Source organism: Scyliorhinus canicula, chromosome 14, assembly GCF_902713615.1.
Source record: "Scyliorhinus canicula chromosome 14, sScyCan1.1, whole genome shotgun sequence".
Classification (NCBI taxonomy): Eukaryota; Metazoa; Chordata; class Chondrichthyes; order Carcharhiniformes; family Scyliorhinidae; genus Scyliorhinus; species Scyliorhinus canicula.
The window spans coordinates 101,097,809-101,124,092 of NC_052159.1; the positions used below are offsets into that span (position 1 = coordinate 101,097,809).

The window sequence follows — 26,284 nt, forward strand, 5'->3', positions numbered from 1 at the left end:
GGAGCTCCGAATCAAGCCGGAGTGTCTGCAACTCAGCCCCCACGCGGCAAACTCAGCAGCAACCTTCAAACACTGGCTGGCGTGCTTCAATAGGTACCTCAGGACGGCCACGACTACACCCACGGAGGACCAGAAGATGCACATTCTCCACTCGAGGGTGAGCCCAGAGAATGATGCGGATAATTCTCTGATCGAGGATGCGGATAATTTTGAGGCCGCGATGGCCCTGTTCAAAGGACACTATATTCGGCCAGTAAACCAGGTCTACTCCCGACATCTGCTAGCGACAAGGCGACAAATCGCCGGGGAATCGCTGGATGAATTCTACCGTGCGCTCCTGGTATTAGGTAGGAACTGTGACTGCCCGCAAGTTTCAGCCAGCGACCACACAGAACTTTTAATCCGGGATTCGTTGCAGGTATGCTGTCCTCCCAAATCCGCCAGCGGTTGCTGATGAAAGAGACACTAGGCCTCAAGGAGGCACGGGCCCTCGCTAGCTCCCTGGATGTGGCCTCCCAAAACGCCCGCACATATGTCCCCGACTGAGTGGCAGCCCCTTGGGCAGCATGGGCCTGCGGCCTGTGGCCGACCCTGATGCATCGCCCATCAAGCTTGTGCCGCACGGCTACCAGGGGGGCCCCACTGTTATTTTTCCGGGCAAGCCAAGCACTCCCAGCAGCGCTGCCCGGCCCGCTCCTCCACCTGCAAAGGGTGCGGCAAAAAGGGCCATTTCGTGGCGGTATGCCCGGCCGGGGCAGTCGCTGCGGTCTCCGGGGGCGAACCGGGACGGCCACCACACCTCTCTCCACGTGCGGCCGGGGGGGCCGCCATCTTCCTTTTCCCGAGCCACGTACGGGCCCCGGGTGCCGCCATCTTGTTCCACAGGGACTACGTGCAACGGATGGGCGCCGCCATCTTGCACACCCCCAGCCATGTGCAACCAGTGGGTGCCGCCACCTTGGCTGGAGTCTCAGGACCCCGATTCGGATGACCACACACCGCCCGAGGAAAATCTCCAGCTTTTACCACCACTCGCCTCGGTGACCCTGGACCAGTCTCGGCCCCGAATACTCTCGACCGCGATCATCAACGGGCGCGAAACATCCTGCCTGATCGACTCTGGGAGCACAGAGAGCTTCATGCACCCCAACACGGTAAGGCGCTGTTCTATTACCATCCACCCAGTTAACCAAAGAATCTCCCTGGCCTCCGGGTCTCACTCTGTCGCGATCAAAGGGTTCTGCGTAGCTAACCTCTCAGTCCAGGGAAGGGAATTTTAAAAATTCCCGCTCTACGTCCTCCCTCACCTCTGCGTTGCCACGCTCCTAGGGTTAGATTTCCAATGTAACCTCAAGAGTTTAACTTTTGAATTCGGCGGCCCTATACCTCACGGTCTGCAGCCTCAAGACCCTCAAGGTCGATCTGCCTTCCCTTTTTGCGAACCTCACCCCGGATTGCAAACCAGTCGCCACCAGGAGCAGACGGTACAGTGCCCATGACCGGACAGGTTAGGTCGGAAGTCCAGCGGTTACAGAAGGAAGGTATTATTGAGGCTAGCAACAGTCCCTGGAGAGCTCAAGTAGTGGTTGTAAAGACCGGGGAGAAGCACAGGATGGTCATCGAGTATAGCCAGACCATCGACAGGTACGCAGCTCGGGGTATCACGGTGGCGCAGTGGTTAGCATTGCTGCCTCACGGCGCCGAGGTCCCAGGTTCGATCCCGGCTCTGGGTCACTGTCCGTGTGGAGTTTGCACATTCTCCCCGTGTCTGCGTGGGTTTCGCCCCACAACCCAAAAATGTGCAGGGTAGGTGGATTGGCCATGCTAAATTGCCCCTTAATTGGAAAAAAATAATTGGGTACTCTAAATTTATTTTTAAAAAGGTATACGCAGCTCGACGCGTAACCTCCCCACCGCATATCTGACTTGGTCAATCAGTTTGCACAAGATAAGGTCTTTTCCACGGTGGATCTCAAGTCCGCCTACCACCAGCTACCCATCCGCCCTAGCGACCGCAAATACACTGCATTCAAAGCAGATGGGCGGCTCTACCACTTCCTAAGGGTTCCCTTCGGTGTCACAAATGGAGTCTCGGTCTTCCAACGGGAAATGGACCGAATGGTTGACCGGTACGGTTTGTGGGCCACGTTTCCGTACCTCGAGAACGTCACCGTCTGCGGCCACGGCCAGCAGGACCACGACACCAACCTCCGAAAATTCCTCCATACTGCAAAAATCCTTAATCTAACCTACAAGGACAAATGAGTGTTCAGCACCGACCGTCTAGCCATCCTCAGCTACATAGTGCATGATGGAGTTATAGGCCCAGATCCCGAACGCATGCGCCCCCTCATGGAGTTTTCCTTCCCCCACTACTCCACTGCCCCTGAAACGCTGCCTGGGATTTTTCTCATATTATGCCCAGTGGGTTCCCAACTATGCAGACAAGGCCCACCCACTAATTCAATCCATGGTTTTTCCCCTGTCGGCAGAGGCCCGCCAGACCTTCAGCTGCATCAAAGCGGACATCGAAAAGGCCACAATGCCCGCAATCGATGAATCCCTTCCCTTCCAAGTCGAGAGAGACGTGTCCGACGTAGCTCTGGCGCAGCTGGGGAAAATATCTAGTCCAATAAAGCCTTCAATTGTCAACCAATCACGCTTCTGGAGTCATTGATCGAGCATCACCTTCCTGCCTATATTTATGATCGCTTTACAACCCGTTATCTCAATCAGTGACAAGGCCATCTCTGACCACTTTCATGTATCTCCTACCAGCTGCATCTGTTTCTTTCTGTATTGATTCCTGGACTCCTGAAATTGCAACATTACATTCAAACTTTCAACATTCCAGCCGTTGGCCCTATATTTATGTCACCCACAAACTTTTTTCCCTAGTTTCAATTTCACTCCAGCTCCCTCATTAGTTATTATCACAAAGTGAACCAGATTGTGCACATCCTGGCTGTCTTATTAAACGCTGAGCTGGGCTATTGATCAGCGTCCTCGCCATCGCAAGGACTGTCTACCAATGTACTCACTCAGGTGCGTGGCCACACAGCAGCCTGGAAGGTATGTGCAGGCCACGCTTGCATAGCTGCACAAAAAGGGGTCAGGCATTGAAATGGCGAGCAGCTTATAACTGCCCACTGATCGTCGGGCCGGCATCTCCAAGCGACGCACTCTTTCCCATCCGCCGCCCCGCAAGATCAAGCCGCCACGCTTTGCGGGGCAGCGGAGGGGAAGACAGCAACCGCGCATGCGCAGGTTGGAGCCATCAGCCGTCGTGACGTCAGCCACGCATGCGCGGGTTGGAGCCGGCCAACCTGCGCATGCGCGGCTGACGTCACTTAGGCGCCGCCATCGCGTCATTCTCGGCGCGCCGCCTTGACGCAAGCGTCAAGGTCCGCCGGCCGAGATTTACGGAGTGCCGCTCCTAGCCCCCTGGGGGGGGGGGGGGGTGGTGAATAGGGTGCGAGGAGCGGTCTCCGAGGCCGTCGTGAAACTCGGCCGAGTTCACGACGGCCTTCCCGATGCCGCGCGGGAGCGGAGAATTCCGCCCTAAGTGTTGCCACCAACGCAGAATTAGTGGCCATTCACGACAGCAAAACTGGCGCCACACCTGGACCGATTCTGCTACCGTTAAGGGGCTAGCACAGGTGCTACGTGGAACACATTCGATTCTAATGAGAAACAGTGCTGGAGTCGCCGGTTTTGCGACTGACACTCGGCAGGCTAACAAGCTGCAGCTGCAAGTACACATTACCCTCCCCATACACACTCAACCCAGCCAACAAGATGGCACTGGTTGTGCTGGAGCACGCCCATACAGTTGATGGGTCAGCTGGGGCCAGAGGGCACCTAGGGGACATCTATACAACCCATGGCCCTAAGTTCACAATGAGAAGTCAGTGATGTGCGCAGCTGCATGTCCGCCTTCCTGGCTGCGGCAATCTATGACCATCCAACCCGACCCCACAGCCCACCTCCTGGCCACACCTCGCTACTGCCCTGGCCCTGGCAGAAGCCCCCCATTCAGCAGCACAACTATGGCGATTTTGGACACTTTTTGTCCTCCCTCGCTCTCCCTCAGCATCCATCACGCCGGTTTCACAATTTTTAAAAGCACAAGCGAACCACGCCGTCGGGAACTCAACCCATTGGTGAAAGAATCGTGGAGGCCCCAGAGAATACCGGGATGGGTAGGCTAATGATATGCAAACAGTGTGTACTGTACGTGCATTCCGGTACACATTGACGCCACTATCGAGGTGACGGAGAACAGCGATTTGACGTCAAATCGGCACTCGCCGTAACTTTGGGGTTGGAACCTATTTTCCACCCAATCGCGTTTCACGATTTCGGCATCGGCAACAGAGAATCCCATCACATATTCCTTCAACTTTGGTCTTCATTTATCTCGCATTCCCTTTGTTCCACCAGTGGCAGCCATCCGTTCAGCTGTCTAAGTCTCTCTAACCTCCCGCTTCTGTTTGAAAACTCTCCTTAAAACCCACCTCTTTAATTGCCCCCTCATTTAAATGTTGCATTGGGTCAACATTCATTTTTGTCTGATTACAACTATGTAAATAGCACTGGGGCACTTTTCTGTATTAAAGTAACTATAGAAATTCAAAGTAGATGTGCTATATAGAAAACTTTTAAACAATTGCAGCACAGGAATGGAAACACCAACGCAAATGGGAGAGTTTAGGAGGGGTGATGGAAGCTGTGGTAAGTAACATAGGGTCAAAAGCCTGCCATGGATACCTTCTCAGATCTTGTAACTGAAGGCACTCTCATTAGTGGTAAAACCATTTTAATTTTAGAGAAGTTGAATCACAGCGTCCTAAACATTGCACAACTCGGAGTACAATAGTACTTCCTTGTGTTCTGGATATTTGAGTCTTTTGCAAAAGTACTTTTTCCAATTTCTCTGAAGGTGGACCAAGGAAAGAGTTGGTGAGATGAGGCTTGATACAAATTGTTACACTGTTTTCTTTCAACGCCAAGCATACAGAACAGCTGTTATGATGGAGGTCATTTAATTCAATCGGCCTAAATCTCTTTTCCCAAAACGAGACATGGATTCAGAAAGAAGGGTGGAGAGTAAATGGAAACAGTCAGTCAGTTCAGGGAACCCAAAGGTGAAGGATGGTGTGACATAACCTTTATGTTATTTATCAGCAAACAGGATTTCCTGATTGCCCACTGCTATACCCATTTGGATGTGGACGTGCCAGCAATGTTTCCGCTCTGATTGGGTCTGTGTCCACATTTTGCTGTTTTTGGTGTTTGGCACAAACAGCCCTGTATTGTTGCCCTTTGCCTCATTCTAAGGTGTGCCTGCTGCTGTTCTTGAAACACTCTTTTACACTCACCATTAAGGTGGGATTAGGTTCCAAGCCTGATGAAGATGGAGGAGTGTGTAACTGTGAAGATGCGATTTTGTTTTCACAGGGATGGTGCAGTGATTACTCCTGCAGTACTTTCATAGATAACTATACTTGCAAAGGATAGGTTCATGAGGATGAGGTCAAACAGGTAATTCTGTCACCACCCAGTTATTCATACGGCCAGTTCAGTTAATGGTGGTATTATTCAGTGGGCAGGGATGTGGAACAAGAGTACATGCTCTCTCCTTACCTCCATCAGTGCTTCCTTCAGGTAATATTGAACATGGCAAACTACAGGAAATGATGGAAATGGCTAGTTCTGCATTGGCAATCACGTGATTTTCATTTCCTGGTTTGAACTGAAGCCACAACATTTCGTTAAAGTCTAGAATCAATGTTAAGGACTACCAGGACCATGTTCACCCAACTGTTTGTGAGAGTGCATTCTCCCCTGCTTGTACAGCACTGTGTGACGATGATGGAGGAGTCTTGGACATTGGTCATTGTGTGAGTGTGACCATGTCAGGCTCTTGCTAGATTAGTCTGTGGCTCAGCATTTCCACCTTGAGAACGATTCTCAAAATGGTGGGGAAGAAGACAGGGTGACATTACCTGGGCCTTATCTTGATCTTTTACCCGCATAGTCAATCCTATATTTCCATTATTATTCTGCCCTGTCGCAGTTGAGTGATTTGTTAGGCCACATCAGAGGTTTTAAAAATTGTGGAACAGGAGTCATGTGTAATAAAGATTGGTTGAATAGCAAGTTGCCTCTTTTGAAGGGCATCAGTGAATCATCTGGATTTTTACAACAATGTGGCAGCATTCATGGTAACTTTTCAGATAATTACCAGATATATTAAATTAAATTAATAGCTCACTATGGTGGGATTTGATCTAACCACCTTTACATTGCTAATCCTGTATTATAACCACTACACAACTAAACCTGCCAATTTATACCCAATTCCAATCCAATAATGATCCTGAAAAAACTCCTAAGAGTGTGGGGCTAACACTGGGATTCCCAAGATTACTCATGCACATCAAGGATGCCCAATTATTAACCAGCAATTTAGGTTATTTCCTAGAGTAATGACATTAGTGAAAAACGCCGTCATGGATTATCAACTCAAAAAACACCATATGATCCCTGTTGATGGTGTAATATTGGCCAAGCCACCAGGGCAATACTCATCTTTGGAGTACACCATGGTTTTTTTAGGTCCCTTTAGGGCCTCAGTTTAGCGTCTTATCTGAAAGATGTCTTCTCCAACAGTGCAGCATTGCCTCAGTACTTCAGTGGAGTAAGTTGAGAATTTGTACCAAAGTCTCTAGAGTGGAGCTTGAATTTACAACCTGCTCACTCAGAGGCAAGAGCGCTACAACTGAACGAGCATTAAAATGCTGTTCTTGGTTAAGTCCAATTGATTATTTAGAATGTTCAATGTGACTACTGTAAGGATCTGAACTATTCACAGAATTTAATGACTCAGATGATGGAATAGAAAACCACAATATCAAAATTTGCCAATGGCAACGTGACAGGTGGCACTGTTAGCTTTGTAGAAGGAAGTGTAAAATTGCAAACAAATATTAATAAATTAAGTGAATGGACAAAATTGAGGCAAATAAATGCATTTCAATGTCAGCAAATACGAGCTTGACCACTTTGGACCCGAAAGGGATAACAACGGGCTGCTTTCTAAATGAAAGGCTGGGAACATCAGAGACCCAGAGACTTGAGGGTCCAAGCACATGGATCATTAAAATATAAAGTGTGGGTTCAACAAATAAATGAAAAGACAAGTGGAATGCTGGCCTTCACATCTAGAGGACTAGAATACAAGGAGCTGCACCAAGCCTTGGAAAGCCCTGGTTAGACCAGACCTAGAGCAGTGCAGGCAGTTCTGGTGACCACACTATAGGAAGGATATCGTACAGAGTACTGCATAGATCGACTAGAATAATACCTGGACTTTTAGGGTTAAATTATGAGGTGAGATTGCACAAATAAAGGCTGTATTCCCTGGAATGTAGATGTTTTATGGGGCGATTTGATCAAAGTTATCAAGATATTAAGGGCAGCTGAAAGGGCAAATAGAGACTGAATAGGGGCTGATTTAGCTCACCAGGCTAAATCGCTGGCTTTTAAAGCAGACCAAGCAGGCAAGCAGCACGGTTCGATTCCCGTATCAGCCTCCCCGGACAGGCACCGGAATGTGGCGACTAGGGGCTTTTCACAGTAACTTCATTGAAGCCTACTCGTGACAATAAGCAATTTTCATTTTCATTTCATATACACTATTCTCATTGGTTAAGGAGACACAATTCAAAAATTAAAGCTAGACCTCTCAGGAGTGAAATTAGGAAACGTTTCTATACATAAAGTGCGGTATAAGTTTGGAACTCTTACACAAATGGCAATTGATGCTAGATCCATTTTAAATCTGTGGTTTATGAACTTTGGTAGCAAAGATATTAAAGAATATGGAGCAACGACAGATTCATGGAGATCGGCCTGAGTTCAGCCACTATCTCTTTGGACAGTCAAAAAGGATTGAGAGACTCCTGTTCTCATTTGTAAAGCTCACTTAAACAAAAGCAAGATTCCTTACCTTTCGGGTCAGAGACAGCAAAATAGAATCCATGAATATCCGAAAGCCAACATGTTCTCCAAATGTTTTTACATAAACCTAAAACATTTTTTTAACATGTGATTAACATGAGAATCAAACAGTCACTGAATTTAACCCTGAATGCAAATAATTCAGTTGTCACTGAATACAAACTTCAAAAGATATGAAACATTGATAACGATTACCATTACCCCTAGGCCCGTTTGTCCTCTGACTCCAACCTCCTGTGTTTAAAATCCCTTCCTCTGCTTCATTACTGGTCGCAGGCATTTCAGTTATCTTGGTTGTACTATCTATCTGGAACTCTATTACTAAACCTTTTGGTCTTCCTTTAAAAAGTTACTACAAGCTGGTGGCCATGTTCGGAGACCCTGGACAAAGGGAAACCCCAGAGCCCTGGGACCCGACCTCATGGTGAGAGCGGCGACCGCGGCCTAACAAAGGGAAACTCCGGTGTGCAGGGGCGCGTCCACCAGGTAAGTATGGGTGATCCTGCAGGACCGGTGGGTCGAAAACCCCCCACCAGGATTGTTACCTGGAACATAAAGGGACTCAACGGCCCAGTGAAAAGATCCAGAGTCTTCAGCCACCTAAGAAACCTAAAAGCAGACATAATCTACCTACAAGAGACGCACCTGAGGGAGAAGGACCGACTGTTGGTAAGAAAGGGCTGGGTGGGACAGACGTACCACTCATACTACGGGACGAGGGCTAGAGGGGGGTAACAATATTAATTAGCAAGAGGCCGAGGTTTATAGAAACCAAGACAGTTACGGACCAAGGGGGACGGTACGTCATGGTCAGCGGTGTCCTGGTAGGGGCACTGGTCGTACTGGTAAATGTGTATGCTCCCAACTGGGACGACACAGAATTCATAAAGGAGACCATGGCAGAAATCCCTGACCTTGACACAAACCGACTGATTATTGGGGGGGCGACTTCAACTGTGTACAGGACCCACTGACCGACCGATCAAACCCCAGAGCAGGGAAAAAGACTGGCATGGCTAGGGAACTAGGAGCCATTTATGGAGCAGATGGGGCGGTCGACCCATGGAGGTTCCTGCACCCGGAAGAGAAGGAATTTTCATACTTCTCACAAGTACATAAGGTATACACCCATATCGACTTCTTTGCAGTGGGGAAATCAGTGCTTCCAGCGATCACGGGAATGGAGTACTCCGCGATCGTTATCTCCGACCATGGTCCACACTATATGGATGTGAGGTTGGAGACAGGCCGGGCCCAGTGCCCCACGTGGAGGCTGGACACGGACCTCCTGGCCGACAAGACCTTCTGTCAAAAAACATCGCAGGCCTTAGGCGACTACGTTAGTAACAACCAAAACGGGAAGGTCTCACCCTACATGTTCTGGGAGGTACTGAAGGCTGTGATCAGAGGAGAAATCATAGCCTACAAGGCAAGCAGAGATAGGGAAGACAGGGTGGCCAGGCAACAACTGGTGGACTCCATCCTGGAAGTCGACAGAAAATACTCCCAAGGCCCTGACTGTTGAGCAGCTGGCAGAGGAAAAAGAGCTGCACATGGACTTTAACCTGCTATCCACCAGGAAAGCAGTATATCAACTCGGCCAGACACGGGGAACCTCTACAAACACGGAGACAAGGCTGGCCGCCTATGTGCTCACCAGCTGAGAAAGCAGGCAGCCACAAGGGAAATAGCGCAGGTAAAGGGTAGCAGAGGCAGACTGGTAACAGAACCAAAGGTCAATCGGGCATTTGCGACCTTCTACCGGGACTGTACGCCTCCGAGCCCCCCAACGTGGGGGCGTGGGGATGGACTGGAACTACCAGCTGTGGGGGAAGACAGAAAGGGGGGGCTGGAAGCACCAATAGACCTGGGAGAAATCATGGAGAGCATCAGCTCCATGCAGGCGGGGAAGGCACCAGGACCCGACGGGTTCCCGGCGGACTTCTACAAACAATTTGCACTAGTCCTGGCCCCACTTTTAAGGGACATGTTCGTGGACTCACTGGCAGGGGGCAGCCCGTCCCCCACGCTAGCGCAGGCCACAATCTCACTGATACCCAAAAAAGAGAAAGACCTGACGGAATGTGGATCATACAGACCCATTTCACTGCTGAACGTGGATGCGAAAATACTCGCAAAGGTCCTGGCCAAAAGGCTGGAGGGCTGTGTACCAGAGGAGGTCGCAGAGGACCAAACAGGCTTTGTCAAGGGTAGGCAGCTCACAGGCGGCTGCTGAACGTAATAATGACATAAATAACACCTCCAAATAAAACACTTCCTCCGCAAAGAGACAGTAGGGTACCCCGGGGCCGCAGAAAGCACACACAAAGGACCTGATAGGTACAAGCAACGAGAAGGGGGGCTGTGTGGGAAAATATACGGACAGCTACTGGGCAGAGCCCGGACTTCACTGGACGAGATCAGACAAAAATGGGAGGACGAACTGGGGACAGAGGTGGGATGGGGACTCTGGAGCGAAGCACTGAGCAGGGTGAGCTCCACCTCCTCTTGCACAAAGCTAAGCCTAATGCAGCTCAAAGTGGTGCACAGAACACACCTGACCAGAACCCGAACGAGCAGGTTCTTCCCGGAGGTGGAGGACAAATGTGAGCGGTGCCAGAGGGGCCCGGCCAACCACACCCACATGTTTTGGGCTTGCCCCAAGCTTGCTTGGTTCTGGACAGCCTTTCCAAGGCAATGTCCAAGGTTGTGGGGGTGAGGGTGAAGCCATGCCCAATAGTGGCAATCTTCGGGGTATCGCAGCAGCCAGAACTACACACGGGGAAGGGGGCCAACACCCTCGCTTTCGCTTCCCTACTCGCACGCCAGAGAATCCTGCTCGGCTAGCGATTGGCAGCACCATCCACAGCTGCAGACTGGCTCACTGACGTTTTGGAATTTCTCCACTGGAGAAGGTTAAGTATGCCACCCGAGGGTCAGAGGAAGGCTTTCTGGATACTTGGGGGCAGTTTGTCGGTCTGTTCCAAAACCTAATCGAGGCCAGCAACGAGGAATAACCTAATAAGAATTTTGCGCGGGCGAGAAAAATGTGATGTGTATATATACACAACTGTTTATAAATATGGGAAATGCCAATAAAAAGATTTTTTTTTAAAGTTACTGCAAAACATCTCTTCATACGAGTCTTTGGTCAACTCACCTGAATCTCTTTGCACTTTAAACTTTGGGTACCTGTATACACTCAGCAATATAACAGCTCCTCTACTGTGTCAGCTTTGCCTCAGCTGATGGTATTGGACACCTCTGATGCACAAGCTTCTGGATTCTGTGATATACCAGTGCAAATGTATATGATATGAATGTGGCAGTTTATGATGTTTCGTGACATGACTGTTGTATATTGAATGATAAACTATACAGGTGATATTTGTTTATGTCTGTGACCTTGGCTTGTTTTGAGTGTTTTTGCATCTATAAACGCACATCTTGTTTCTACCATTAGTGATGCACATGTTGTAGTGAACTGTGGATTATTTTTCTTCAGTGATTCAGTCTGTTGTTCTGGGGAAAATTTTACTGCTTAATCTTTTCAATTATCTATATGTGAACTATTTATTTTTGACTGTATTGTTCAGTTTCTGCAGGTTTGGGCCCCTTGATGTGCTTCTACGTCATGTATTACCCTTTTAATGGTTGAGAAAGAGAAAGAGACTGTGTTAAAAATAGTTAGAAAAAGACATGAAGCAGTACGGGATGTGATTTTGAACTACTGAATTTTTAAAAATTGGCGGAGTAGAGGAGAGACACAAGACAAGAAAATGAAGGTGTGATTTTAAGAGAGGGAAGAAATTGAGCCAAAGATAAAAGCACCAGAAAAATATAACCGACCCAAAAAATCCTTTCAACTTGCAACACTCATTAACTTGCTATTTTTAATAAGTTAACCTCCTGCTAACCTCTTCCCATCACCCCACTCGCTCCCTACGCTAGCCACTTGCCTCTCCTTCCAGCTTGCTGCTTCCTCCTCAATCCCTCATAACTCCTCGTTGCTCTCCTCGTGCCCCCTTCTCCCGACCCCCTCACAGCTCCTCTCTGACCATCATCTTCCGACCCCCTCCTTGCTGCCCTCTCGACACCCCTTTCGAGATTCTCACTGCTCCCCGCTCCTAACCCCATCCATTCGTCCCCCTCCCTGCACCCTTGTGATGACCCTCTCCAGAGCCCCTTGGAGTTCCTCTCTTAATGTCCCTCTCCCAATCCCCTCGTTGCATCCCTCTCGACACCACTCTCCCCACCCCCTCATTGCATCCCTCTCGATACCCTTCTCCCCACTTCCTCACTGCATCCCTCTTGACGCTCTTTCCCAAACCCCCTTTTCCCAGGCCGACCCCACCTTGATGTTCTCACCCGGCTACCTTGCTGCTCCCCTCCCCCAACTTTCTTACTGCTCCAGTATTGACGCTCTTTTCCTGACTCCCTCACAATTCCCCTCTTGACAGCCCTTTCCGGATGCCCTCATTGCCCGCCTCGCTACCTTCTCCCAATCCCCTTGCTGCTCCTCTTGGTGTTATTTTCCTGACTCCCTCATTGCTCATCTCGTTACGCTCTTTCCTTGACCACCTTGCTGCTATCTCTCGACAGTCCTGTCCCGATCCCCTAGTTGCTCCCCTCTCTACGCCCCTCACCGCTCATTTTGTGACCTTCTCCTGACCTCCTCACTGCTCCCCTCTTGATGCTCTTTCCTTTATACCACCGCTGCTACTCTCTTGGCAGCGCTCTCCCAATTCCCTTGCTGATTATCTCTTGACATCCCTCTCATGAGTTCCTGTCTACTTTCCTCTCACACCTCTCCTTAATCCTTGCTCACAGTAAGGGCTTTGGAGAGGGGTGGCAAGTGGGAAGTAATGAGGGAGTTGAATCGGTTTTGCAGAGGGATGCAGAAAGCAGTAGGGATTGAGAGGTAGGGCAGCATGGTAGCACAAGTGGATAGCACTGTGGCTTCAAAGCGCCAGGGTCCCAGGTTCCATTCCCCGCTGGGTCACGGTCTGTGCGGAGTTTGCATGTTCTCCCCGTGTGTACGTGGGTTTCCTCAGGGTGCTCCGGTTTCCTCCCACAGTCCAAAGACATGCAGGTTAGGTGGATTGGTCATGATAAATTTCCCTTAGTGACCAAAAAGGTTCGGAGGGGTTATTGGGTTATGGGGATAGGGTGGAAATGAGGGCTTAAGTGGGTTGGTGCAGACTCGATGGGCTGAATGGTCTCCTTCTGCACTGTATGTTCTAGGTTCTAAATGGCAAACAAGTGGCAAGCATGAAAGGGGGTAAGGGTAGCAACGGATGAGAGGGAGAGACCAAAGGGATTGGAAGAGGGGAGCGGTAAGTTTGCGGACTGGCAGAGGTGGCAAGTGAAGTGATGGTGTGTTTAAAATGACAGGCTAAGCATGCACAGTTACAATGTGGTTCTTGAGCATGCGCAGTAACTAAATCAAAAATGGAGGCTGCACTATTCAGGTAGCTTCCATTATTTACAAATTGTGCTAAAATGAAACTATTAGAATGCACTTTGAACTTTGGATATCTGCATACACTTAGCAATATAATGGCTCCTCTACCGTGGCAGCCTTGCCTCAGCTGATGGCATTGGACACCTCTGATGCACAAGCTTCTGGATTCAAGCTTAAACAACTTGAGCACAAAAGCAAGGCTGATACTCCAGTGAAGAACTGAGGGAGCACTGCAAGGTTTGAGGTGTCATCTTCCGGATGAGACGTTAAGCTGAGAACCCATCTGCCTGCACCAGGAGGTGTAAAACACTGCATGCCACCATTTTAAGGAGCTGGGGAGTTATCCCTGCTGCTCTGGCCAATATCTATTCCCCAATCAACATCACAGAAAGCAAATTACCGCGTCATTATTCCTTTTTGTGTTTGTGTGCGCAGGTTGGATGCTGTGTTTCCTACACTACAACAGTAAATACACTTCAAAAGTACTTAATTGGCTATAATGTGGTTTGAGACATGAAGGGATCATGAACAGTGCGATAGAAATGCAGATTTTTCTTTCTTCTCTTAAATTTTAACCAAATATATTCTGTCCTTAAACTCAGCGTACTTCATCCCTTTCCAGTCCTATAACAAAGAGGCGGAATCTTGCCAGATTGGATGGGGGGGGCAATTAATAATGGAAGGCAGGCCTTCCACACTACCAACCCAATCAGAAGGCTGTTAGCTCTGCAGACTTGACAACACCAATGAGAGAGATGACCATGGTTGAGGTAACAAGTGAAATGTGAGGGCACCTCCATTATATGTCAGAATTGCTTTATTTTGCCAAGTCAAGCAGACAGGCCCCAGCAATTGGAGGAGAAAGCCCTCGAGTGGACCATCAGGGTTCCTGCTTGTCATAGCATCTTTTGCTCCGATTGTCTCTCCCAGCAGGAAGCTGCAGGGAGGCCAGTTCCTTCCAACGGACATTTGGTAGTATTGAGAGAGTGCTGCCCTGTCGGTGTTGCTGTATTTCTAATGAGACATTAGATTGATGCAGCATGTTCGGGGAGATGAAAAAAGGTCCAATGGTACTATTTTGTGCCAATTAGGCTTTTAATGATCAAAATTGGCTACCTGCCTTCGGTCAGCTGACATCCAAGCCGCTATCATTCATGCTGCTGGGAAATTTCAGTACTGTCAACTGTACACCTAGCCACACCACCTGAATGCAGCCAGGAATTTGCACCCATTTCATCCCTTGCTTAAGCCAGTTCTGTTATTGCTGCCATGGTCCAGGTATTTATACCTGCTGCTCACCAACCTTACTTAACATGCTCCTGGCATCTACAAACATGAACTCTAAACCCATCTTTCCTCTGTCTCCCATTTCTCATTTCTCAATTACTTTTTTTTTAAATGAAGGGGCAATTTAGCAATGCCAGTCCACTTACCCTGCACATCTTTGGGTTGTGGGGGTGACATCTACGCAGACATGGAGAGAACGTGCAAACTCCACACGGACAGTGACCCGGGGCCGGGATTGAATCCGGGTCCTCGGCACCATGAGGCAGCAGTGCTAATTACTGCGCCACCGTATCACCCTACCACTTTTTATTCTAAAGTAATTTATCTTTCCCAGTTCACTGTGCTCCCATCACAGATACAGAATAGTTTAAGGTGGCAAAACACTCTTTGAGAGGCCCACGCAAAAATAAGTGAGCAAATGAGAGCACACAGACAAAGAAGAAAATCACCTGCTGATGCAGAGGACTGATATGTGAACAAAAGTACTGGCAAAGCACAGTGGGTCTACTGAAACCAAAAAACATTATGTAATTGATGCTATGTAAAGACCAAGGCCGGGATTCTTCAAAATGGCAGCTAAGTGTTGACGCCGGCGTAAATACCGGAGTGTTTCATGCTGGCGTCAACGGGCCCCTTGGCTCAGTGATTCCATGGCCCACAATGGGCCAGCACGGTGCTGGAGTGCACTACACAGCTCCGGCTGCCGACACGCGGCCCTGCACTTCCGGCCGGCCCCACGCGACGTGGCGGATCCACACAGCGGGCTGGCGTGGAAGAAGGTCCCCCCCCCGCCCAAGACCGCGCACGCCTGCCAATCACTGGCCCCCGATCGCAGGTCTGGTCGTTGTGGAGGCCCCACTGGACACTAATCTAATCCCCCCACCCCGCAGCCACGACACCAAGCTCCCGCTGGGTGGAACCATACGTGAACCACGCCAACGGTAACTTGGCCGGACGACCGTGGACAATCGCCGCAGGAGCCTCTTCCAACCTCCCCCAACCAGCGGCGCATCGACAGCGCGTACGCGACTGCCGACGATGCTCCGGTTGCGGGAGGTTCGCGGCCCACGTCGGACCCAATCGCCGGTCTGAATCCCCATTCTCCGCCCCCGTGCCGAGCGCGATTTCGGCACGGAGGCTCGGAGAATCCCGGCCCAAGTCCCAGATTTTCCTCCAGTGACAAAGTGCCAACATTCACCACTGACTGCCCAAAACATTCCGTACTTCACATGTCAGCTGCAGTGAAAATGTCCAGCAGGATCTACCATCAGGACAAGCAGTGAGGGCTTCCAACGAAGCCATGCCCCCTTAATAATCTTTATTGTCACAAGTAGGCTTACATTAACACTGCAATGAAGTTACTGTGAAAAGCCCCTAGTTGCCACATTCCGGCACCTGATCGGGCACACAGAGGGAGAATTTGGAATGTTCAATTCACCTAACAGCATGTCTTTCAGGACTTGTGGGAGGAAACCGGAGCACCCGGCGGAATCCCACGCAGACATTTGGAGAACATGCTGGCTCTGCACAGACAGTGACCCAAGCCAGGAATCGAGACTGGGACCCTGGCACTGCAAAGCAACAGTGCTACCCACTGTGCTACCGTGCTGCCCCCTTCCCAAGGGATGACCTGAAGGCAAACCCCCTTGCAGCCAGTCTTCAGTTCAATGATAGGTAAATTATTTAAAATCAGTTTTAATACATTAAAACAGTTAGGTCATTTCTCAATTTTTTAGAGGTTTGGCAGCATATGCCCCTCAGACATTAATGTCACCTGGCCTCCTATTCGATAAAGCTCCCTCCCCCAATTCCTAACATTTGGTTTCTGAATTCCACCCCAGCACTCATTTCTCCTCTCTGCACAGCCACACACCAGCATCTCTGTCTTCCCTGCCTCCCCATGCCTCACACAAACTCCATCTCCCCTGGTTTCACTCACTCAAATTCCACACACCATTCCACCCCATCCCTCTTTCCCTGGGTCCTCAGCTCTGCCCATGTCAGAAGCAACACTTGGAAAATTACCTTCTCTATCATGCAGTTTCCAACTTTGATGGGATTGAGTAGGAGGAAGTGAAGTGGAGCTAAGTGTTTGGGTGAAGGGGAGTGGTGGGGGAATAAGAGGAGCCAGGAATGGAGAGGCGTGATAGCATGAAAATAATTTTTAGTCACAATCAGCAACTATCTATTTATTTTCTGGATGGGGACATACCCATTTTGAGGGGTGACTCCATAATTTATATTTGTGATCATCAGCTATCACATTTTGCACAGAAACATCCATGCAAGTTGAGAGGAATATAGACAAGACTTTTCAACTAATGAACCCTGGCATTTTAGGAATCGGATCAGCATCTGGAATCCACTCTGACACATCGCAACTTGCATATTTCCGAGTAATGCAGCTCATCATTATTAAGGATGAGATATCTGGGCATGTCTGTTAAATCAAAGTTCAATTGCTATTGAAGCTGAAGATTAAGCTGAAGATGAGAACACTGGCTTTATTTGGAAAACAATCAATGAAAAATCTCCCAATTGTAATCCTGGTAATTCCTATTACTGGACAGATTTTTTACATATTGGAACTGATAAAACTTTTTTTTTACATTTCTGAAGTTTACAACAGGCTGTCTTTAACAGCTGAAGAGTGATAGAACTATTATATATACGCATTTTATTGAATCTTAAAACTGCAATTAAAATGTAAGATTTAAATACACCAAGTGGGCTCCAACTAGTTACTTGGTTCTGAGTTCCAAGTTCAGTATTTTTAAATACAACAAAGTCTTCTCAGCCATGTAAAAACACTGGGTGTCTAAAGTTTATGGGTGCATGAGTGAGTGGTTGCTGTCACTGTCTGCGCCATTTACCAGATTGGCGCTTTCTTTGAATATAGCAGAATTTCCATCAGACATGAGAGAAGAGGACTTTGTGGAGGGGGAGTTCAAACACAAACCACACTATAGATTTTGTTTTCAATTATTTAATGTTATAGGTTGTTGTATGAGATGGATACTTCACATGTCAAAACTTAAGGTTACAAGATAACTCTTTTACACAGATATTGTTAGATGTTGATCTTTAAATTATTATATGGTGCATATTCTACCATGTGCTTTGAATTTTCTGTTTCTGGGCTATTTTGGCCCATTTTATACATTTTTCTTAATGATTTGTATATCTGTGCATTCTTTGAAATTACTTTTCTTTTACTTAATTTTTCTAAGGAACAATTTAGCATGGCCAATCCACCTCCCCTGCACATCTTTGGGGTTTTGGGGGTGAGACCCATGCAGACAAGGGACGAATGTGCAAACTCCACATGGACAGTGACCCAGGGCCGGGATAAAGCCCGGGTCCTCGGCGCTGTGAGTCAGCAGTGCTAATCACTGCTCCACTGTACAGCCTCTCCTTTTCTTTTCCTAACCTACCTTCTTTTATTTGTACTCCCAGTAACATAGAATAAATTCTCATTCATAATTCATGGTCAGAAAATTGAATCTCAGGATATAATCAACAAGGCATTTTTGAATGACGTCTAATGCTTGTCGAGAGTGAGGAGACTAACCGTATTTACACTTGTTAGATAACAAATTATTCAATTTACAGCCCATCACATGTAATAAATGATTCTGTTGAAATAGAAACAGAAAATCAGAACAGGAGTAGGCCATTCGCTCCTTTGAGCCTGCTCCGCCATTAAATATGATAATGGCTAATCTTCTGTCTCAAAGCCATACTCCTCCACTTTCCCCATATCACTTTACACCTTTAAAGTCTAGAAATCTATCTATTTCATTCTTAAAATAGTCAGTAACTTAGCCTGCAAAGTCTTCTGTGGTAGAGAATTCCACAGGTTCACTACTCTCTGAATGAAGAAATTTCTCCTCATCTAAGTCCTAAATGGTCACCCCGTATCTTGAGACTGTGGATGGAATTCTCCCAAAAGATTTTTTAAAAATTTAGATTACCCAATTCATTTTTTCCAATTAAAGGGCAATTTAGCGTGGCCAATCCACCTACCTAGCACATCTTTGGGTTGTGGGGCCGAAACCCATGCAAACACGGGGAGAATGTACAAACTCCACACGGACAGTGACCCAGAGCCGGGATCGAACCTGGGACCTCAGCGCCGTGAGACTGCACCACCGTGCTGCCCCTCCCAAAAGATTTCTAAGTGAATTTGTGGCTGGTTTTTCAAGGAGTTCCCCACCGTTATTCAATGACACCGTCATAGTTTTGGGCCATGGGGAGTTTCTCACCAGATTAGTCCACACTTAGAAATTTTTTAGCACTGGGGAGCTGAACTTAGAGATCGGGCCACCATTTTGAAAGGGTGAGCCACACCCACTACCCACAGGCAATGTAACCCCCACACACATGGACACTACCTCACAACCTCCAAGCTATGGGGCTACCCTTCTTCAGGCCCCCACCCCGACCCCCCTTATAGCATCCCCTCCCTTCTAGGACCCCCACCCATCACCCCTCCAACCTCCCAGAGGCCCCTACTTACCTGCCTTGCACACCCCACCCTTCAAACCCTCGCTCCACCTTCATTTCATGGGCTTGGCCCCCTCACCCCCGACCCTTGACAGTGCCACCCTGGCACACAGGCAGTGCTCCTGCTGGCTTGGCAGTACCTTCCGGCACCTTGGCAGTGCCAAGGTGACAGCTGGGTGTACCAAGGTGCCTGCGATCTAGGGGGAGGGCCAGGAAGCCATGTTGCACTTACCCTGACCACCCATGCGGTCTCGGAAGGCCCAGGAGACTCCTCGGGTGCCGTTCTGCCTGGTCGACATTTGTGTGGATCTGCACTGATCGGCACCTGAAAATTGAAGGAGGCCGGTGGATGCTGGGCAGGTAGGTCGTAAGTAGGTTTATGACCTACTTCCGGGAGCAGCGTTTAGTCATGCTCATTTGGGGTGGAGTTCTGACTCCGATATCTCACCGGAAGCCGGTGAATCCTGCGAGATGCGGAGGCTGTCGGGAGGCTCGCTGGAGGGCTCTCCCGGGATTCTCTGGCCGTGTTGTGCTCTTGCTTGAGCGCAACGCAACCGAAGAATTGCGCCCTACGACGGCTTGTTCTAGATGCCCCAGTCAGAGAAAACATCATCCTGCATCCATTCTGTCCAGTCCTGTCAGATGTATACACATTTTAATTAGATCCCCTCTCATTCTTCTAAACTCCAGTGAAAAAGACGTAGTCAACACAATATCCCCTTATATGGCAACCCTGCGGTCACAGAAGTCAGTCTGGTGAATCATCCCTGTACATAGGAATATAGTAATTAGGAGCAGAAGTAGGCAATTCAATCATTTGAGCCTGCTCCACCATTCAATCAGATCATGGCTGATCTCTTCCTGGACTCAAATCCACCTCCCTACATGTTCCCTTTAACCACTTTTGTAAAATCAGAAATATATCTATCTCCTCTTTGAAACTACTCAATGATTCAGACTCCACTGCACTATGGAGCATTGAGTTCCACAAATTCACCACCCTCTGTTAGATGTAGTTCCTCCTCATCTCAGTTTTAAATCAACTGCCTCTCAACCTATATCTCTGACCGCTGGTTCTAGATTGTCCCACAAGGGGCACATTTGGTCTTCAGTTACTTTATCAATCTCGTTAAGCATTTTATATACCTCAATAATATCCCCTCTCATGCTTCTAAACTCCAGCAAGTACAAGGCCAAACTGTTCAAATTCTCCTCATAGGTCAATCCTTTCAGCCCCAGAAACAATCTGGTGAATCTTCTCTGAACTGCCTCCAATGCCACCACATCGTTCCTCAAATAAGGAGACCAAAACTGGGCAAAATATTCCAGATGTGGTCTCACCAGTAGCCTATACAATTGCAACAACACTTCTCTACTTTTGCAATAAACTGTAAAATTTAATTTGCCTTTTTTATTACATGCTGTACCTGTATACAGACTTTCTGCAATTCATGTACTCATCCTATGGCACATATATCCTTTATTAGGCACACAAAATTGCACACAGTACTCAAGATGTGGTCTCACCAAGGCCCTGTACAGATGCTGTAAGATATCCTTGCTCCTGTACTCAAATCCTCTTGCAATGATGACTAATATGCAATTGCCTTCTTAACTGCTTGCTGTATCTGCATGCTTGCTTTCATGATTGGTGTACTAGGACACCCAGGTCCCTTTGTACATCAACATTTCTTAACCTATCACCATTTAAATAATACTCTGCCACTCTGTTCCTCTTCCCTAAGGGGGTAACTTCACACTTATCCACTTTATATTGTATCGGCACATATTTACCCACAAAACCTGTCTAAATCACCTTGAAATCTCAACATCCTCCTCACAAATCACATTCCCACAAAGTTTCACGTCATCAGCAAACTTGGAAATATTAATTTGGTTTCTCATCCAAATCATTGATATAGCCCCAAAAGACGTGCGAGTAGGTAAGTTCGACATTCTGAATTCTCCCTCTGTGTACCCGAACAGGCGCCGGAATGTGGTGACTAGGGGCCTTTCACAGTAACTTCATTGCAGTGTTAATGCATGCCTACTTGTGACAATAAAGATTATTATTATTATGCATAGCTGCGGCCCAAGCACTGATCCCAGAGAAGCCACACTAGTCAACCCCTGCCACTCTTAAAAAAAAGACCCAATTATCCCTACTCTGTTTCCTGTCTGCTATCCCATCCTCAATCCATGTCAGTGTATTATCCCCAGTCCCTTGTGCTTTAATTTTGCACACTGACTTCTTGGGCGAAATTCTCCGACCCCCCGCAGGGTCGGAGAATCGTCCGGGGCCAGCATAAATCCCGCCCCCGCCGTGGCCGGAATTCTCCGCAACCCGGGAATCGGCGGGAGCGGGAATCGCGCTGCGTCGATCGGCGCGCCCCCTCGCAGTGATTCTCCGGCCCGCAATGAGCTGAAGTCCCGCCGCTGACAGGCCAATCCCGCCGACGTGGTTTCAACCACCTCTGGTGGCGGCGGGAGCGGACCCCGGGGTCCTGGGGGGGGCGATCGGACCTCGGGGGGTGCCCCCACGGTGGCCTGGCCCGCGATCGGGGCCCACCGATCGGCAGGCGGGCCAGTGCTGTGGGGCACTCTTTTTCTTCTGCCGCCGCCACAGCCTCCACCATGGCGGAGGCGGAAGAGACCCCCCCTACCGCGCATGCGCCGGTAGTGGCGTCAGCGGCTGCTGACGCACCGGCGCATGCGTGAACCGGCAAAGGCCTTTCGGCCTAAGATAGACCTTGACAACCAACAGCCTCAAGTGAAGTAAAATAAGGTAGATCTTGACAAAGTCTAAACTGGGATGCTGGCCGGTGGGCGTCAAAGGACGTTGCCGCTGGTTTTGCCGCCAGTCGGCGTGGCGCCAACCACTCCGGCGCGGGCCTAGCCCCTAAAGGTGCGGTTCTCCGCACCTTTGGGGACGCCCGACGTCGGAGTGGTTGGCGCCACTCTGCTACGCCGGGACCCCCCGCCCCGCCGGGGAGGGGAGAATCCCACCCCTTATGTGGGACTTCATCAAATGCTTTCTGAAAATCCAAATACATCACATCCACTGGTTCTCCGTCATCTATTTTGCTGGTTATGTACTCAAAAACTCCAGTAGATTTGTCAAACATAATTTCCCTTTCATAAATCCATGTTGATGTTGGCTAATCCTGTCAATATATTTGATGTGTCTTGTTATCATATCCTTTATAATAGACTCGAGTATTTTTCCTGCTACTGATGTTAGGCTAACCAATGTGTAATTCCTGGTTTTCTACCTCCTTTTAAAAATAATTATATTTGCTACCCTCCATTCCAGAATCTGCGGAATTTTAGAAGATGACAACCAACGCACCCACTATTTCCATAGCCACCTCCTTTAGTATCCTGGAATGTAGATTACCAGACCCCAGGGATTTATCGGCTTCCAGTCCCAGGATTTCTCAGCTTTCAGTCCCATTAATTTCTCCAATACTTTTTTTGGTAATACTAATTGTCTTCAATTCCTCCTTTTCACTAGACCCTTGATTTCCTAACACTTCACGGAAGTTATTTGTGTCGTCCTCCATGAAGACAGAACTAAAGCAGTTGTTTATTTGCTCCGTCATTTCCCAGTGCTCTGTTATAAATCTCCGATTTTGGACTTTCTTCACTGATCTTTTTCTTTTTACGTAATTAATATATCCATACATACAATCTTTGAGACAATTATTCTGCATTTCCTATTGCACATGGTGATCCCCAGCTTTGAATGGGGTGACGCACAGGCCGGCCAGTAAAAATATATGGGCTATATCTCCAGGTGACATTTCTGGACCAAGCTTGTCATTGCTATAAGCAGGTGGGTTGTTGTATTTCTTGAATAGAAATTAGGAGGAGAGTGGAAATAGGATCTAAACAGCTTTAGTCAACCTCAAAGTCTAGAGATATGGATTTAGGTGGCTCTACCTTTCAAGACTAAGGAGGCACTGGGCCAGAAAAGTAGGAGGAGCAGGCAGAGTAGGAGCTTTGTGGACCTGATCTAACACTGAACAACATTTCAATCTGATGGCAAAGGAAAAACATTTGTTTGCCCTGTTCACGAAGGCCCTAGATATCCTGTAGGTTTGCTCTAATTTACAGCAACTTCCAATGCAAAAGGTTATAGAGATTAAATGGGGATGTGTAGATCTTACAAACAGCAAATGCCATTCAACTGCTGACTACAGTGAAATTATAGTACAATGTTTTGCATAATAATCATCAAGGTGAAAAGAATGGGAGCTGACTTCATGTGACACTCAGCATATTCAGGGCTAATGCAGATTTCTAGTCAATGGACAACAGTAATATATTGGAAGAATACGGTTTTAACTAAAAATCTGGAACATCTTTCTAAAACACTTCTATAAGAATAGATTTAGAACAATTGTTGAATCTGTAGACAAAATCAAACAGAAATACCTTATTATCTTTTATTGTGTAATGGCACAGACTTTGTCTTTGGCCAAATCTTTTTGCAATTTCGATAGAAATTCTGTCTGGATCCACAAAAGGAAAATGAGCCAAATCTTGCTGTATTTGTGGAAAAGACTGAGGACACTGCATGTCCTTGTACCACATGGTTCCATCTTCATGTGGACAATCACAAGTCTCATGGTACACATAGCCTGGAAGGACAAAAATACATGGATTGTCACCATTAACAGCCCAAATAAATTCTTGACACAAGATCACAAATCATCAAAATAATAATTGTAACAGGAAGCCCCGATTTATCCATGCATTTCTTTGTGAATTGATTTTACTTTTTGATCACAGTAGGTCCCTCCTTACCCCGCTTTAAGTTGTTTTGTTTTAAGTAGCACAGTTTTTTTAGGATCAGATTTCCCAACTTATGTCTTTAGTTTTCATTTTATGTAATTTTGCATTGTTGTCAAATGTCATTGCTCTGTGCTGCTTTGCACCATTTCATGCTGCTGTTTCTTGACGGCCTTCGCATCATTTCATTTCCCTGTTTTGCTTGATTTGACTGGGTCCCATGATCCGATTGTCCCATTCTGAATTGGGCACAAGGATAAGGATTCAACTGCACTCAAAATAATTTACAATTTTCTCCCAAAACCTCAGGAACAAATGTTTTCAAGAAGAATATCCAATAGAACAGAGTTTTTGCAAGGCAGATATTCCGAATAAACAAATTAGAAGAGTAGGCCACTCAGCCCCTCGAGCCTGCTACGCCATTCAATAAGATCATGACTGATCCAATTGTAACCTCAATTGAACATCCCCACAATCTTACCTACCCCCTTGCTTATCAAGAATCTATCTGCCTCTGCCTTAAAAATGATCAAAGATCCTGCTTCCACCGATTTTTGAGTAAGAGAGTTCCAAAGACTCACGATCCTCTTGAGAGAAAAAGCGTCTCCTCATCTCCATTTCAAATGTGCGGCCTCTAAATTTTAAACAGTGACCCCCTAGTTCTAGATTCTACCAAAAGAAAAACCATACTCTCAGCGTCCACTCTTCAAAGTCTCCGAAGCTGTTTCAATCAAGTAGCCTCTTACTCTTCTAAACTCCAGTGGATATAAGCCTAGCTTGTTCAGCCTTTCCTCACAAGACAATCTGCCCATTTCAGGTATTAACCTGATAAACATTCTCTGAACTGCTTCAAACTAGTTGTATCCTTGCTTAAATAAGGAGTCTAATACTGTAAATAGTACTCCAGATGTGATTTCACCAATGTTTTGTACAACTGGATGACGTCTCTACCTTTGTATTCAATTCCCCCTCATATTAAATGATAAGTCGCCCACCTAATTACTTGATGGACCTTCATATTAGCTTTTGCGATTATACACTAGGACTCTTAGACCCCTCTGCATCTTGTTAGATCTTGTTAGAGTCCTTTCTTTTGATGCCCCTTTGAAACAATTAGAAATGCAGCAAAAAGAAAAAGTAAAAGACCATCACAGATCAAAATCAACTTATAAATAAAGCTAGTAAACACAGGGTTACTTGCTGCACCCTACAGAGATTTCTTGAAAATATGCTTGAATAGAGAGAGATCCTTTTAGGAAACAGCCTCCAGATCCTTCTGTCTGTATCAGACCACTGCTCAACCTGACAGCATTTGGGAAATGCTGCTACTGAGCTTAAAGCTCTGAGCAAACTAACAACTAAACTGCCTACTACAAACCTGGCTCCTCCCATTGATAACATCAATGAGCTTTATCCCACTCAAATCGCCTGAACTTCATAACTAAGTTTAAACAGAATGCCTCAAATTATCTACTCTCCAGTGAATCTCCAACAATCATAACAAAATTCCATTGAGCCTCTCTGTCAACAAATATTTGGTTGAAATGAATGATGATCTCACTTTTATGACAGCTTAATGGTACTTTTTGAAGACACACCGCCTGCTTGTAGGTTAAACCAGGACTTAAAAAAAATATTACTGCAACAGATATATTATACCTTAACCCACACTTTTTTTTGCGGGTAAACTGGTATGGGAACTCAGACTTTTATTAACATTACTGCAACAGATATACTACAATCTATTTTTAAAATTCCTACATTCATCACAAAATGAAGTGGCCAGAGGAAAGGTGGATATTACCCATGCGCAAAGTAAACTGACAATTTTAAGAGCTCTACAATCTTTTATCATTTAGATAAGCTTTTTAAAAATTCTTTGTGCCAAAATGGACAAGTTCACATTTTCCCACATTATAAAGTATTTGCCAGATCTTTGCCCACTCACTTAACTGATCTATATCCCTTTGTATCCTCTTTATGCATGTTCTGTTCGTAACTTATTTTCCTATCTATCTTTGTATCATCAGCAAATTTAGCAAACATTGTAAAATATTGAGGTGTCAACACTGATCCCTTTGACATGCTACAAAATGCATCTTGCCAAATCATCCTCTGATGCCGACTGTTCCCTATTAGCTAGCCAATCTTATATCTATGCCAATATGTTACCCTGCACATCATGAGTTTATATTTTTCTCAATAACC

At 47.1% G+C, this 26,284-nt stretch overlaps 1 protein-coding gene across 7 annotated transcripts in view; it reads right to left on the reverse strand.

The window, feature by feature from the left end:
• The window catches only part of poglut2 (protein O-glucosyltransferase 2), a 78,241-nt gene that overhangs the window by 43,047 nt on the left and 8,910 nt on the right, over nt 1-26,284 (reverse strand). For all 7 annotated transcript variants that reach the window (XM_038817754.1, XM_038817755.1, XM_038817753.1 and 4 more), the window contains exons 3-4: nt 23,720-23,925; nt 8,015-8,092 (exon numbers count right to left, since the gene is read on the reverse strand). In XM_038817754.1, the coding sequence (XP_038673682.1) occupies nt 8,015-8,092; nt 23,720-23,925 (284 nt within the window). The remainder of the gene's footprint in view (nt 1-8,014; nt 8,093-23,719; nt 23,926-26,284) is intronic.